Source organism: Salmo salar, chromosome ssa03 (genome assembly GCF_905237065.1).
Source record: "Salmo salar chromosome ssa03, Ssal_v3.1, whole genome shotgun sequence".
In the NCBI taxonomy this organism is placed as follows: domain Eukaryota; kingdom Metazoa; phylum Chordata; class Actinopteri; order Salmoniformes; family Salmonidae; genus Salmo; species Salmo salar.
In genome coordinates, this window is record NC_059444.1 from 61,891,877 (window position 1) to 61,904,443 (window position 12,567).

General features: G+C 43.7%; 1 protein-coding gene across 5 annotated transcripts in view; it reads right to left on the reverse strand.

Annotated features, from left to right (window-relative positions):
• Nucleotides 1-7,677, reverse strand: part of LOC106601128 (G patch domain-containing protein 8) — a 37,893-nt gene extending 30,216 nt beyond the window's left edge. For 3 of the 5 annotated variants that reach the window (XM_045715037.1, XM_014193079.2, XM_045715042.1), the window contains exon 1: nucleotides 7,578-7,650. Coding sequence is in view for 1 of the 5 variants with exons in the window: in XM_014193077.2 (XP_014048552.2) it covers nucleotides 7,578-7,622 (45 nt within the window). In the remaining 4 variants the exon portion in view is untranslated. Of the gene's footprint in view, nucleotides 1-7,577 lie in introns of all 5 variants that reach the window. The other 2 variants (XM_014193077.2, XM_045715041.1) reach the window with 2 other exon arrangements.
• Nucleotides 7,678-12,567: the final 4,890 nt, after the last annotated feature.

Below are 12,567 nucleotides of genomic sequence, written 5' to 3' on the forward strand. Positions count from 1 at the left end.
TGAGCTGCGGTACTGACTTCAAATGGTTTTAGACGACTGAGGTAGGGCTATACGCTGACCTTTTGTTACGAGGAGCATGTGTGCGCCTAAGTTTAAAAATGTTGGCGCACCCAGTGAAATTTAGGAACACAATGACAAATATTTGAGTCAAATCGTGGCACTGTAGAGCCCCGTGAGGCTTATTGAGTTTAACACACAACCTCAGAAGGATCCATTTCTAATAGCTTCTTATTACAGAACATCAAGCCTAAGTGGGTTAGAACCTGCGGGACGTCTTCTGATGAGACTCTGAAGTCTGTAGAGGCGGCCGCCAGCAGCAGTGACTGTCTACTCACCTACTGAGCCTACTACCGCTTCATCTTTCCAACTGGGGGATCCACTGAAGAACACAGATACTAGCCTAACTACAATAGATCATGGTATTGTAGCTCAAACCTTCAGGGCAAAACAAGGATTAAATTCAAACGGATCACCTGTTCCCTTATTTCTAACCAGACAACATGATTTATACCACAGTAAAGCTTTACATGAGATCCAATGATGACACTAGCCTGACCGATTTAAAAACCGGTACAAATAACCCTCAAACCGCTGTCCGAGCCCACATTAACGGGTCATTATTTTAGTTGGAGGGCATGTTTGCTTTGGAGTTTTCCATTAGGAAGAGGCAGTTCCTTATAACAGAGCGAAGGGAGGGGGATATTTACCATTTGGGACACACAACTCTTGATTTTCTGAAGTGATCAGAATGCCTAATGTGTAACCAGCTGCAGCTCCTGCAACAATCTTCCCACTGCTGCCTGCTGGTCCTCTCATCTCCCCTCCGTCTCTGGTCTAATTCCACCACTCACAAAAGCAATATAAATATTTTGGCATTAAAAACAAATAAACATCCATCTAAACTTGTAACTGAGGGTTCCCGCTACCACTGCCTACACTGAAATGGACGTTTACCTTCGAATGACCCCACATTAGGGGAAGTCTGCTGCTCAGACCGAGTCTGATGGTAGAGACATGAAAGAAGAGAGACTGGGTGGCTGCTCCGAATACTGAGCAGTATGCTCTGCATAGTGTTATAACATGCAACATGCCTGAGCCCCAATGACAATTTAGTCTAAATCAATGGGCTTTCTATTAGATGGGTGGGATGAGACTGTGTACACAGGCGGAAGTTAAACCGACTGTCAGTGGATCTCTGGGTGTTCCATGTGCAGTGTTGCTTGGCAGCGGGCTCTCGTGTAGACCAAGAGAGAAACACCTGGCGAATACTGAGCGACTGGGTATCCTGGACTAGAGAGCATTTTAACTCCATTGTTACATATTTTGATATTATTTTTGACATTACATCGTATCTACAATATCGCAATATTATTTTTGCGCTAGTTGGCTGTACCTGCACCAAAACTCCAGTAAAAAAAAAATTATAATTGAAATCGCAATACATATTGAATCATGAGATTGACAATATATATTGTCACGGCACCTAGGCTAAGTACTGTGATAATATCGTATCGGGAGGTCCTTGGCGATTCCCAGCCTTACTAAGTAGCGTAACATACATCATCATCATCTAACAAGAGTTAAGAAGCATCAGAAAATCACCCTTAGTTTCAATCCAATGGAGCAACTTTTTAGCCACATGACTCAGAAGAACAGTGGGCTTCCACACTCACAAGCAGACCCCATCTTACAAGCACTGGAACATAAGGCCTGCCCTAGGGCTCCCCACCAGAGAGCCAACACTCTACTCTCAGCAGGAGCCAGTAAGGCAACCATACATGGGCTCTGAGGTCCCCACTGGGACACCCAAATCCTAGATGAAGCGTTTCTGCACCCTGATCACATCATCAATCCGTTGAAAAGTGCAGACGGCTTCATTGTAAATCAAACACAAAACATTTCGTTTTCCTCTCAAAAACCCAAGTGCTGCAGAGTTTACATGACAAACATGGGTCACTCGGGACATGAATGTCCAGTCTCATTGTCCTTGCTCATCAAGCCACCCTCCCCAATTCCCCCTCATATTCTTTAACGAAAGGGGAAAAAGCTGGCCTCGGCAGCATTTGAGGAATGAGCTCTGACCAGAGAAGGCAGATTGGAGAGTGCCACACTTCCCCCCGGGGTCTGTATTCACCAGAACCATTCAAGCCCATAATCCCAGGATCACATACCATCCAACCACCACATAGCTGATCAGGTAGGGGAGTATTGGAGGTACGATAGACAGCTTGTTCTGTGGTCTACATTCATAAAAGAACAATTGAAACCCCTCATTATTTCTGGGAAATCAAGCCAACAACTGCATCAAGGGAGAGTGTTGTAGTGTTGAGGTAGTGTTGTTCTAATGGGAGAAAATAACCAACTGGGTGTCTGGGCACAGCTAGAAGAAACCCACTATGACGGAACCCAGGACAGCAGAAAGTTCACAAAATCTTTGAAACCCTGAGTGTTTAGAGAGACAATAGATCATGGAAATGCAGAATGCTCCAGAGGGAATGAAGGCAGCAGACTGGCTTGGCGGGGATTGGCTCTGGCTGTGTGAGGCTGGGCCGACCTCATGCCTCCATCTTCTGCTCCTCACAGGAGGGAGCATGGTGTGAGGAGGCCTCATTGGGCCTCTGGCTGGCAGACTGCATGCTGGGAACAGCTGGTCTGGAGCAGTCTTCACTGGGCTCTGAGGCCACACAACAGACTGTGTGTGCTGGTGCTGCCTCTCCTATTCCTAACCCCCACCCCACCCCACGGCAGCTGCACAGGATGCCCAGCCACAGACACAGATCTGTAGACACCATAAGAGTGGCCAGTGGCTGTCCACACTAAAACAAAGATAATATTGTTGAAGTGCTGTTTCTGGTCCAGAGAAGCTGACGACCATGCTGACCACTAGGTAACCAACAGTTTGGAAATAGAAATCTCCTGTAATTTCCTTGTTCTACATTCTTGATCTGGTATGTTATCTTGGATCATTCAATCAGGTCTTGGATGAGGGCAGCGTTAAAGAGCACCCAAAGGCAAATAGAAAACTTCCCGTCCAAAAATAGGTGCTGCACTCACTTAGAAAAATAAGCCCCTAGTCTCATCTGTCAAAATGTCTCACTTAAGGGCTGCTAAAAACACTCAGGGAATGTGTCAAGTTAGACATGGTTTAAATAAAAACTACATTGATCACAGGCTTATAATTATCAAAACACCCCAAAGAACAAACAGGGATAAAACAGGGCCGTTAGCATAACGTGTTCTAAGCCTCATTAGGAGAACAGAATTCTGCAGGGTTCAGGAACAGAAGAAGAAAACCAGTATGAAACACAAACAGCTTTTCATAACCAGCATGAGACAGGGACATGACTGATGTGTCATTTTTGCAGACGGTTAGATTTGCTTGCAAGGGCATGTGAGAGCAGAGCAGGGGGATTTAGGCGAGTTAATGGGAAATGTTCAACATTCAATTGCGCAGTGTAACCTGCAGCGACAACCCCCCAATCTCTGCCTTCTCTCACACCCTGCAAAAGGTGAAGTGTTGGCATGAATATTTAAGAAACATCTTGAGCTAAATTCATTCATTCACCAAATAGGCCACAGGTATTTGAGATGGAAGTATGCCACAGACATTCATTGGAGGACTGAAGGGCAAGACATAATTCATCACAGACACAGCCAATAAAAAAAGTAAATGTAGGCTATATCAAAGCACACCATTTAATCATTTTCTGTATCACGAACACCTTATATTTGCAGAGTCATATTACCTTGGGACCTAGCGAGCATTACTGACTGTGGCAGGACTCTTTTGGAAACACTCGCTCTCTGACAATGAACAGAAAACACTATGCAGTGTACAATAGACTGGTAGTATACATCCATGGTCCTGCTTTATATAGCCTAGTAGTTGACTTTACTATAGGGTGGTGACAGAGCAACACTTTGGCCTCTGCACTATTTATGGGCACCATACAAAAATAATGACTGTCCTTTCCATTACTGTATACATAATCCCAGCATGTCACTTGTAGACATCGCACACATTTCACAAGAGTTTGAGCGTTTTCTACGGTCAAGGACAAATGTGAGTAGCAGACAACCAAAGCTGCTTGTGGGTAGACAGCTCCAGCTGCCCACAAATACAAGCATAAGCACAGACCGGTGCCAACAGCAACTAAAGTAGGGTACAGTAAAACAACACAGCCATGAAGGCAAGCAGATCTTTTGCCAGACCTTTGGGCAGCTCTAACCCAAGGGAATTAGTTTGAAAAGTATGTAGGTTATCCCAATTTGACGCATTGTAACATGATCATTGCAGTGGTAGGTTGCCAAAATATAAGAAACTGGCACAGGACGTGCACATTTTTGACAGTGGCACACAATTCAGCACAACTTGTCCCACAATACAGCTGCCCTGCTCGCCAGGTAGGTGAACTGTTGCCATTTTGAACCATTTCATGTGTCAAAGTACAAACTCTGCCTTCCCGGCGGGCCCAGAGAGCAAATCAAGTGCACTATAGGCCTAACACTGGCCAATGGGATGGCTCAGATGACCATGTCTGCAGAAACGTAGCAGGCATAAAAGAAAGCTACAGCAAAGTTGATACTATAAGATTTCAAAATGTTTAAAACTATGACTAGAGAGAAACTGTCAATGAATACAGCAAAGAACTGCTGTTTTCATGAGTGAGTTCATGTTCAAGTTCTGACTCAGCACTATCAACATGTTGTATTTAACACTTTTAAGCCATAAAATGAAGTTTTTCCTATTTCCACTCAGCGCTACAACAAGTACTGCAGCAGTAATGAATGAGTAGGAAAATGTATCTATGGGCTTGCGTTGTTGTTATTATTAGCGGTTTGGGTCTTTTTTAATATCAAGGAATATTTCACTTTCTCTGTTCATAGGAGTAACAACATGAATTTGTGCATGAGGCAGAAGTAATGGGGTGTGACTCAAGTTTTGCTATCAGCTGGTAGACAGTGTCACTTTTTGGTCAGTGGAGGAAAGGGAAAGCGGAGGGATGTTGAGAGGCAGACCCTCAGGTTGCTGCCCTCTCCCTCCACTGAGACTGACCAGATTGCAGGCACCATCAGCCCAGTAAAATAAAAAGCAAACTATTTAAATGTATGCTCACTCAGCTGTGCTTCACAAGTAATCTATTACCGACCGATGTGATCATGTAGCCTACCTCCATTTTTTTTTTTATATATATTTTTTTAAATGGCCCCAACAATTTCCCTGCACTGGCAGGGAAATTCAAGCAAAGCCAATGTGTGGTGATAATGTATTGGGCCTAGCTTACGGCAAAACCTCATTGCTACAGTACTGTTTTTAATCAGTTAATTTTGCAAGGGTTTACATTTAAGTCATGTTAGATCTCAGGTTGCATTTTGACTCAAAGTGATCTTGACTCAGAAAGGGTTGATGACCACTGTTCTAGAGTTTTCCCTGTTAACACTATCAACAAACCCTTTACTGTGGCAAATGTGTTCGAATCAATGCAATAGCCACTTTCAATTCAACATACCGAAACAAAACAAACTATGCAAGAGTTTTTGTTGTAGGCAGAACGCATCGGAGTAGGATTCTATTGCATTGACACACACTACTCCGCCCGTACTCTACACAGACCGGTGCGGCACAAACAATCAGAGCTGCAGTAGGCCTATATGCAATTAGACCATTGACATACGGATCTGTGCCATTTACTTTGAACTGGACTGTGTTTGCAGCATGAGCGGTCGTGAGTAGATGTGCTTGTTTTGAGATCAAAGCTAGAGCTGCATGTAGCTTTGTTCTTCCTACAAGAGAACAAAACATGTACATTTCTAGACATTTTTGAAACCCGAGTCAGGTAAAGAGCTTTATTTATGTCTTAAAGGGGCACTATTGTATTTTGAGACCGGCTTGAATAAGCTAAGTAGCCAATAGGCAGAGGGTAGCATAACTTGTCTGATGATCTTTAATAATGGTATGGGGATAATAATGCATTTTGTAAAAGTGGTTTCTTGGATCAAACACAACATTTTCAGTCACCTCCTTGTCCTAAGCACAAGTGGATAAACAGGTTAATGTCAAGCCTTGTATATTTATTTTCAAAAGGCTCATGGAATGAAGACCTACAATGAACACCAGACATTGGCTGCTACTGTAGGCTGAATGATTGAACAGCTATTTCCATGTTAAAATGTTATGGGATGCATTTTCTCCATTGTTTTGGTGGTAGGACACACTGGTAGGACACACTGGTAGGACTACATTATGATCAAATAGCCATAGTTGCCTAAATTACCACTGTTAAAATTGCAATTTAAAGCAGGTACAGCCTCAGTGTTCACAGTAAACACGTACGGGAAGTTGCACAGAATTTTCACAAAGTTCAAGTTTGCGCTCAGCTGACCTGAAATTTGCTCAGAGCTTAAAAACATTTAAGGGAACATTGCTGAAGACCACAACATAACCAATGACATTTTTTATTATAAATACTCTATGTATTCACTGGCAACCGAGGCCGAAATTACACACTGGAAGACCAACGGATTATAAGGGTGACGTCAGTCGCAGGCAGAAACTGGACAGGACACCAACTCAACCACATCCTGTCTTGGGTTTCAGACAAGCTAAGCAATAAGCCAACGAATCTGAATACATTAATTGCATTTGGTGAGGTTAATAGTTAGTGTTGTGGTGCTGCCAGCAATACAGAAAGTTGTAGCCCATTAGATGTAACATGCCAAGAAATGCGTGAACTAGTTGGCATAACTGGTAAATCCGACATCAGCAGAACAGAAGCAAAACACATACCCAGCATTGTCGAGCAACTGAGAAGGGAATCCGCTAACCGTATATGTACCCTACTAGTAGTTAACAAAAGCGAATACATTGTGGGTGCAGGATTCACCAACAAGCGGCGTAACTAGCTACAGTAGCTAACTAGCTGCACATGATACATGTAGTTAGCGCTAACATTACACATATTCTCAACTCGCCCGAATGTTGCACAGCCAGGTATGGTATGTAGTTCCATTGATGATGGCTACAGTACAGTAGAACCCATGTTTCCTACTTACGAGCTCTGACTTTGCTGATAGCTACAATGAGGAAAATGTTACTATGACTGTGATGTATTTGTCCCACCTAGCAAGCTACCTTAGGATGAATGTACTAACTGTAAATCGCTCTGAATAAGACCGTCTGTTAAATGTACATTGTCATTGTTGTCATTGTCAGCACCAACAATGTGACAGCTAGCCAGCCAACTAATGTTAGCTAGCTCGATGTAGTTAGCTCATTTCCCCAAGGTCACTCGGTTTACTTTGTCAAAATTACTATTATTATTTTGTATCCACTAAGCACGTGCTTAGAATTGGTAGTTGTGGGTTCAATGCATTGCTTGCTAGCCAAGACGAGCTCGAGAGCAATACAACTCGTCGAACACTGGACTATCAAGTTGCTGCTAACTAGCCTAGCTAGCATACCTTTGAACCTATTACAGACTCCTGATTCGTTTCCAAATGTGTTAAGGTGCACAATTATTCTCGGATATTATTTATACTATATTGTGTTTAGTTGCTAAATATTTGATTAATATTACCTGGAAATCACGTTCTTCGTTGAACCTAGAAAATCTGTCAGCCATTTTCTGTACGCAGCAGCTTCTTTCGTCTCTTGGAATGCTGGACTTGGAAACGCCTACTGAGTTACCAACAAAGCAACTGTCCAATTGTAACTTGCAAATGCTTTGATTGACGTATACTTTGAAACAATGTAGCACATTTGTAAAACAGTGTAACTTATTGTTATTAAGCGTACCCAAGCATATTAGCTGGTTCCTAAACCAGCAACGGGCACCCTCATATGACAATCTAGGTAATTTAGTTTAGACTACATTTATACCCACACAAATGCCCACTCATGTACACTTTGTTAAATTAGAAATATTATTATTTTACTTTCAGCTGTCGAAAGAGAGCAGTAAGCTATACATTACATTATTACTTTGTTATTACAGCTCAATGGGAGACAACGCATTTCCACAAGCGCTACCTGGATAACAGTTAAGCTAGGTTCCCATGCCATCTCGTGGCCAGACATTGAATAGCACCAAGGCCACACAAATCAAACAGCATTTAATTGTCACATGCTTCAAAAACAACAGGTGTAGCCTAACAGTGAAATGCTTACAAAAAAAACCCACCACACGATGAATAAATACGCAATAATACAGAAGCTCGGAAATATATATTGGGTACCAGTACCGAGTCAACGTGCAGGGGTACGAGGAAATTGAGGTAGATATGTACATATAGTTGTGTGTTATGTGTGAGTGAGCGGTGATGCAGACAGTCAAGATGCTCTCAGTGGTGCAGCTGTAGAACTTTTTGAGGATCTGAGGGCCCATGTCAAATCTTTTCAGACACCTGAGGGAGAAGAGGTGTTGTCGTGCCCTATTTGACTGTGTTTGGACCATGATAGGTCCTTAGTGATGTGGACACTGAAGAACTTGAAGCTCTCGGCCCGTTCCACTACAGCCCCATCGATGTGAATGAGGTGTATTCGGCCCTCCATTTCCTGTAGTCCACGATAAACTCCTTTGTCTTGCCCATGTTGAGGGAGAGGTTGTTGTCCTGGCACCACTCTGCCAGGTCTCTGACCTCCTCAACATAGATGGAGAAAAAAGCTGAGAAAATATGTTTTTACTTTAAACCCAGCATGACAATTACTAATCTCAACTATTTTCTGCTGTACCATGGACAGCCACATCATATTTAGCTTACATTGATTGGAATGTATTGTTTTTGGTATCTTTTAGTTGTCACAGCCATTTTGCACATAGATGATTTTATTATGTTGAAATGTTAAAGTTGAAATGGTGCTGGAATAGTGGAGGCAGCTCCTGATTTCTTTGCGACTTAATTGTGGTAGCCTAACTCTCCATGGTTCTAAATTAATAGTTGTTTAGTGGTACGAAAATGTCAGAAACATTAACTTGCTTGACCATGCTGTAGGTCATGTAACTGTTTGTTATATGACCTACATGCAATATGCTTTGTGGACTTCACCTGACAGTGATGATGAAACACGTGGTTGAATTTATTCTGCCACTGTGCCATTTTACCCCTTGATCACACCAACAGTGTCATTGCGCAAAATGGTACGCAGCATCATCTGAATATGTGTGCAACAAAAGTTCATCAGTCACCTTCTGCTACCATTTCTGTTAAGTTACACTTTGATCACACCGACAGCATCATTGCATTTTGGTACACCAGAATTACATTAATTTCCAATTAAATGCTGCGTTTGCCTTGTAGCATTGCGTTGCATAGGCAGTTGTAGTGCTTTTGGTGTGGTGCGTAAGTTGGAATCTATGTGTCAAACTGTATGCGTAGACGGCTAGACAGAAATGGTAGCAGAAGGTGAATGTTGAACTGTTGTTGCACACATATCCAGATGATGCTGCTGGTCCCTCTCCTTGTTCGGGTGGCGTTCAGCGGTCGATGTCACCGGCCTTCTAGCCATCGCTGATCCACTTTTCATTTTCCATTTGTTTTGTCTTTGTCTTACACACCTGGTTTCAATCCCCCAATTACTTGTTCATTATTTAACCCTCTGTTCCCCCATGTTTGTTTGTGAGTAATTGTTTGTCTTGTATATGGTCCGTTATTGTGGGCTCGGTATATTGTGTTGTATTTTGTGAATAATTGAGTAAATACGTTGATTACTCATATCTGCTGTCCTGCGCCTGACTCTCTACACCAGCTACACAAAGGCTAATTACAACTATTTAGCACAATGATGCTGTCAGTGTGTTCAAAGCGTTATACACATACAGTTTGACACATACGTTTGATAAATCCAACATATGCACCACACAGAACACACTGCAACTGCCTCTCCAACACAATGCTGCAAGGCAAATTAAGCATTCCACTGGAAACGAATGTACTTCTGGTGTACCAAAATGCAAAGATGCTGTCGGTGTGATCGATGCGTTAGCATCATTGCATTTTGGTACACCAGAAGTACATTCATTTCCAAAAGAACGCTGCGTTTGGCTTGCAGCATTGCCTTGCAGAGGCCGTTGCAGTGCGTTCTGTGTCGTTGGATTTATCGAATGTATGTATCAAACTGTATGGTAGTGGACTTGACAGAAATGGTAGCAGAAGGTGAATGTTGAACTTTTATTGGACACATATCCAGATGCTGCGTACCATTTTCCGTAATTAACCTGTAGGTGTGATCAAGGAATTAGGCCTATATACAGTTGAAGTCGGAAGTTTACATACACTTAGGTTTGAGTCATTAAAACTCGTTTGTCAACCACTCCACAAATTTGTTGTTAATAAAATATAGTTTTGGCAAGTCGGTTAGGACATCTACTTTGTGCATGACACAAGTAATTTTTCCAAGAATTGTTTACAAACAGATTATTTCACTTATAATTGTAATGCGGGTCGTATAAAGGGGACCAAGGTGCTCATATTTACTTTTAATGAATATACTTAAACCAAAACAACAAAACGACCGACAACAGTTCCGTCAGGTGACATAAACTAAACAGAAAACAACTACCCACAAAAACCCAGGAAGAAAAACCCCTACTTAAATATGATCTCCAATCAGAGGCAACGAGGATCAGCTGCCTCCAATTGGAGATCAACCCAAACAACCCCAACATAGAAATAGGAAAACTAGAACTAAAACATAGAAAACATAGAAAACCCCAAAACACCCCCTGTCACGCCCTGACCTACTCTACTATAGAAAATGACATCTTACTAGGGTCAGGACGTGACAGTACCCCCCCCAAAGATGCAGACCCCGAATGCAACAAAAACAAACGAAACCACAAAACAAAAAGGGAGGGTAGGGAGGGTAGGGAGGGTGATACTTGACTATGGCGGCTCAAATGCAGTCCACATAACCTTAACCTCCAGCATAGGAGGCGGCTCCAGTTCGGGGCGTACTCCCCGCTCCACCCGCTGATCCTTCTGCTTTATTACCACCTGACAGTGGATCGTCGTCGAAGGAACCGGACTGTAGATCATTGCTGGAGGTTCCGGGCTGCGGGCCGCTGCTGGAGGTTCCGGGCTGCGGCCCGCCGCTCGAGGTTCCGGGCTGCGGTCCGCCGCTGGAGGCTCCGGACTGGGGAGCGTCACTGGAGGCTCCGGACTGGGGAGCGTCGCTGGAGGCTTCAAACGGAAAAGCGTCGCTGGAGGCTCCGGACTGGGAGGCGTCATAATAGGTTCCGGACTAGTGACCGTTGTTGCTGGCTCCATGCCATGGATCATCTCTACAGGTTCCGCGCCAAGGATCATCACTGGAAGCTTCTTACCATAGATTATCTCTACAGGTGCCGGGCCATGGATTATTCCTACAGGCTTCGTGCCATGGTTTATCCCTTCAGGCTCCGGGCCATGGATCATCACTACAGGCTTAGTGCCATGGATCATCTCTACAGGCATCGGACCATCGATTATCACTGGAGGCTTTGTACGTGGAGCAGGAACCGGTCTCACCGGACTGGGGAGACGCACTGAGGACCGAGTGCTCAAAGCAGGCACCGGCCGTACTGGGTTATGGATGCGCACTGGAGGGAGAGTGCGAAGAACAGGCACAGGACGTACTGGATTCTGGAGGCGCGCTGGAGGGAGAGCGCGAGGAGCAGGCACAGGATGTACTGTGCTATGGAGGCGCACTGGAGAGAGAGTGCGAAAGGCAGGCACATGCTCACCACAAAAAGCACGGGGAATTGGCTCAGGTCCCAGTCCTGGCCCAGCCAAACTACCCGTGTGCCCCCCCAAAAAAATAATTTGGGGGCTGCCTCTCGATCTTCCGAGGTAGGCTCCGATATCGCACGATTACCTGGCCCCAAGTCCAGTCTCTCCTCTCAATCCACTCCTGATGTGACCAGGTGTCCATTTCTGCCCGGGCACGCCGCTTGATCCAATCATGGTGGGTAGTTCTGTAACGCGGGTCGTATAAAGGGGACCAAGGCGCAGCGTGTATAGTGCTCATATTTACTTTTTAATGAATACACTTTAACAAAACGACCGGCAACAGTTCCGTCAGGTGACATACACTAAACAGAAAACAACTACCCACAAAACCCAGGAAGAAAAACCCCTACTTAAATATGATCTCTAATCAGAGGCAACGAGGATCAGCTGCCTCCAATTAGAGATCAACCCAAACAATCCCAACATAGAAACAGAAAAACTAGAATTTAAACATAGAAATAGAAAACATAGAACAACCCAAAAACACCCCCTGTCACGCCCTGACCTACACTACTATAGAAAATGACATCTTACTAGGGTCAGGACGTGACAATAATTCACTGTATCACAATTCCAGTGGGTCAGAAGTTTACATACACTGAGTTGACTGTGCCTTTAAATAGCTTGGAAAATTCCAGAAAATAATGTCATGGCTTTAGAAGCTTCTGATAGGCTAATTGACATCATTTGAGTCAATTGGAGTTGTACCTGTGGATGTATTTCAAGGCCTACCTTCAAACTCAATGCCTCTTGCTTGACATCATGGGAAAATCAAAAGAAATCAGGCAAAAATTGTAGACC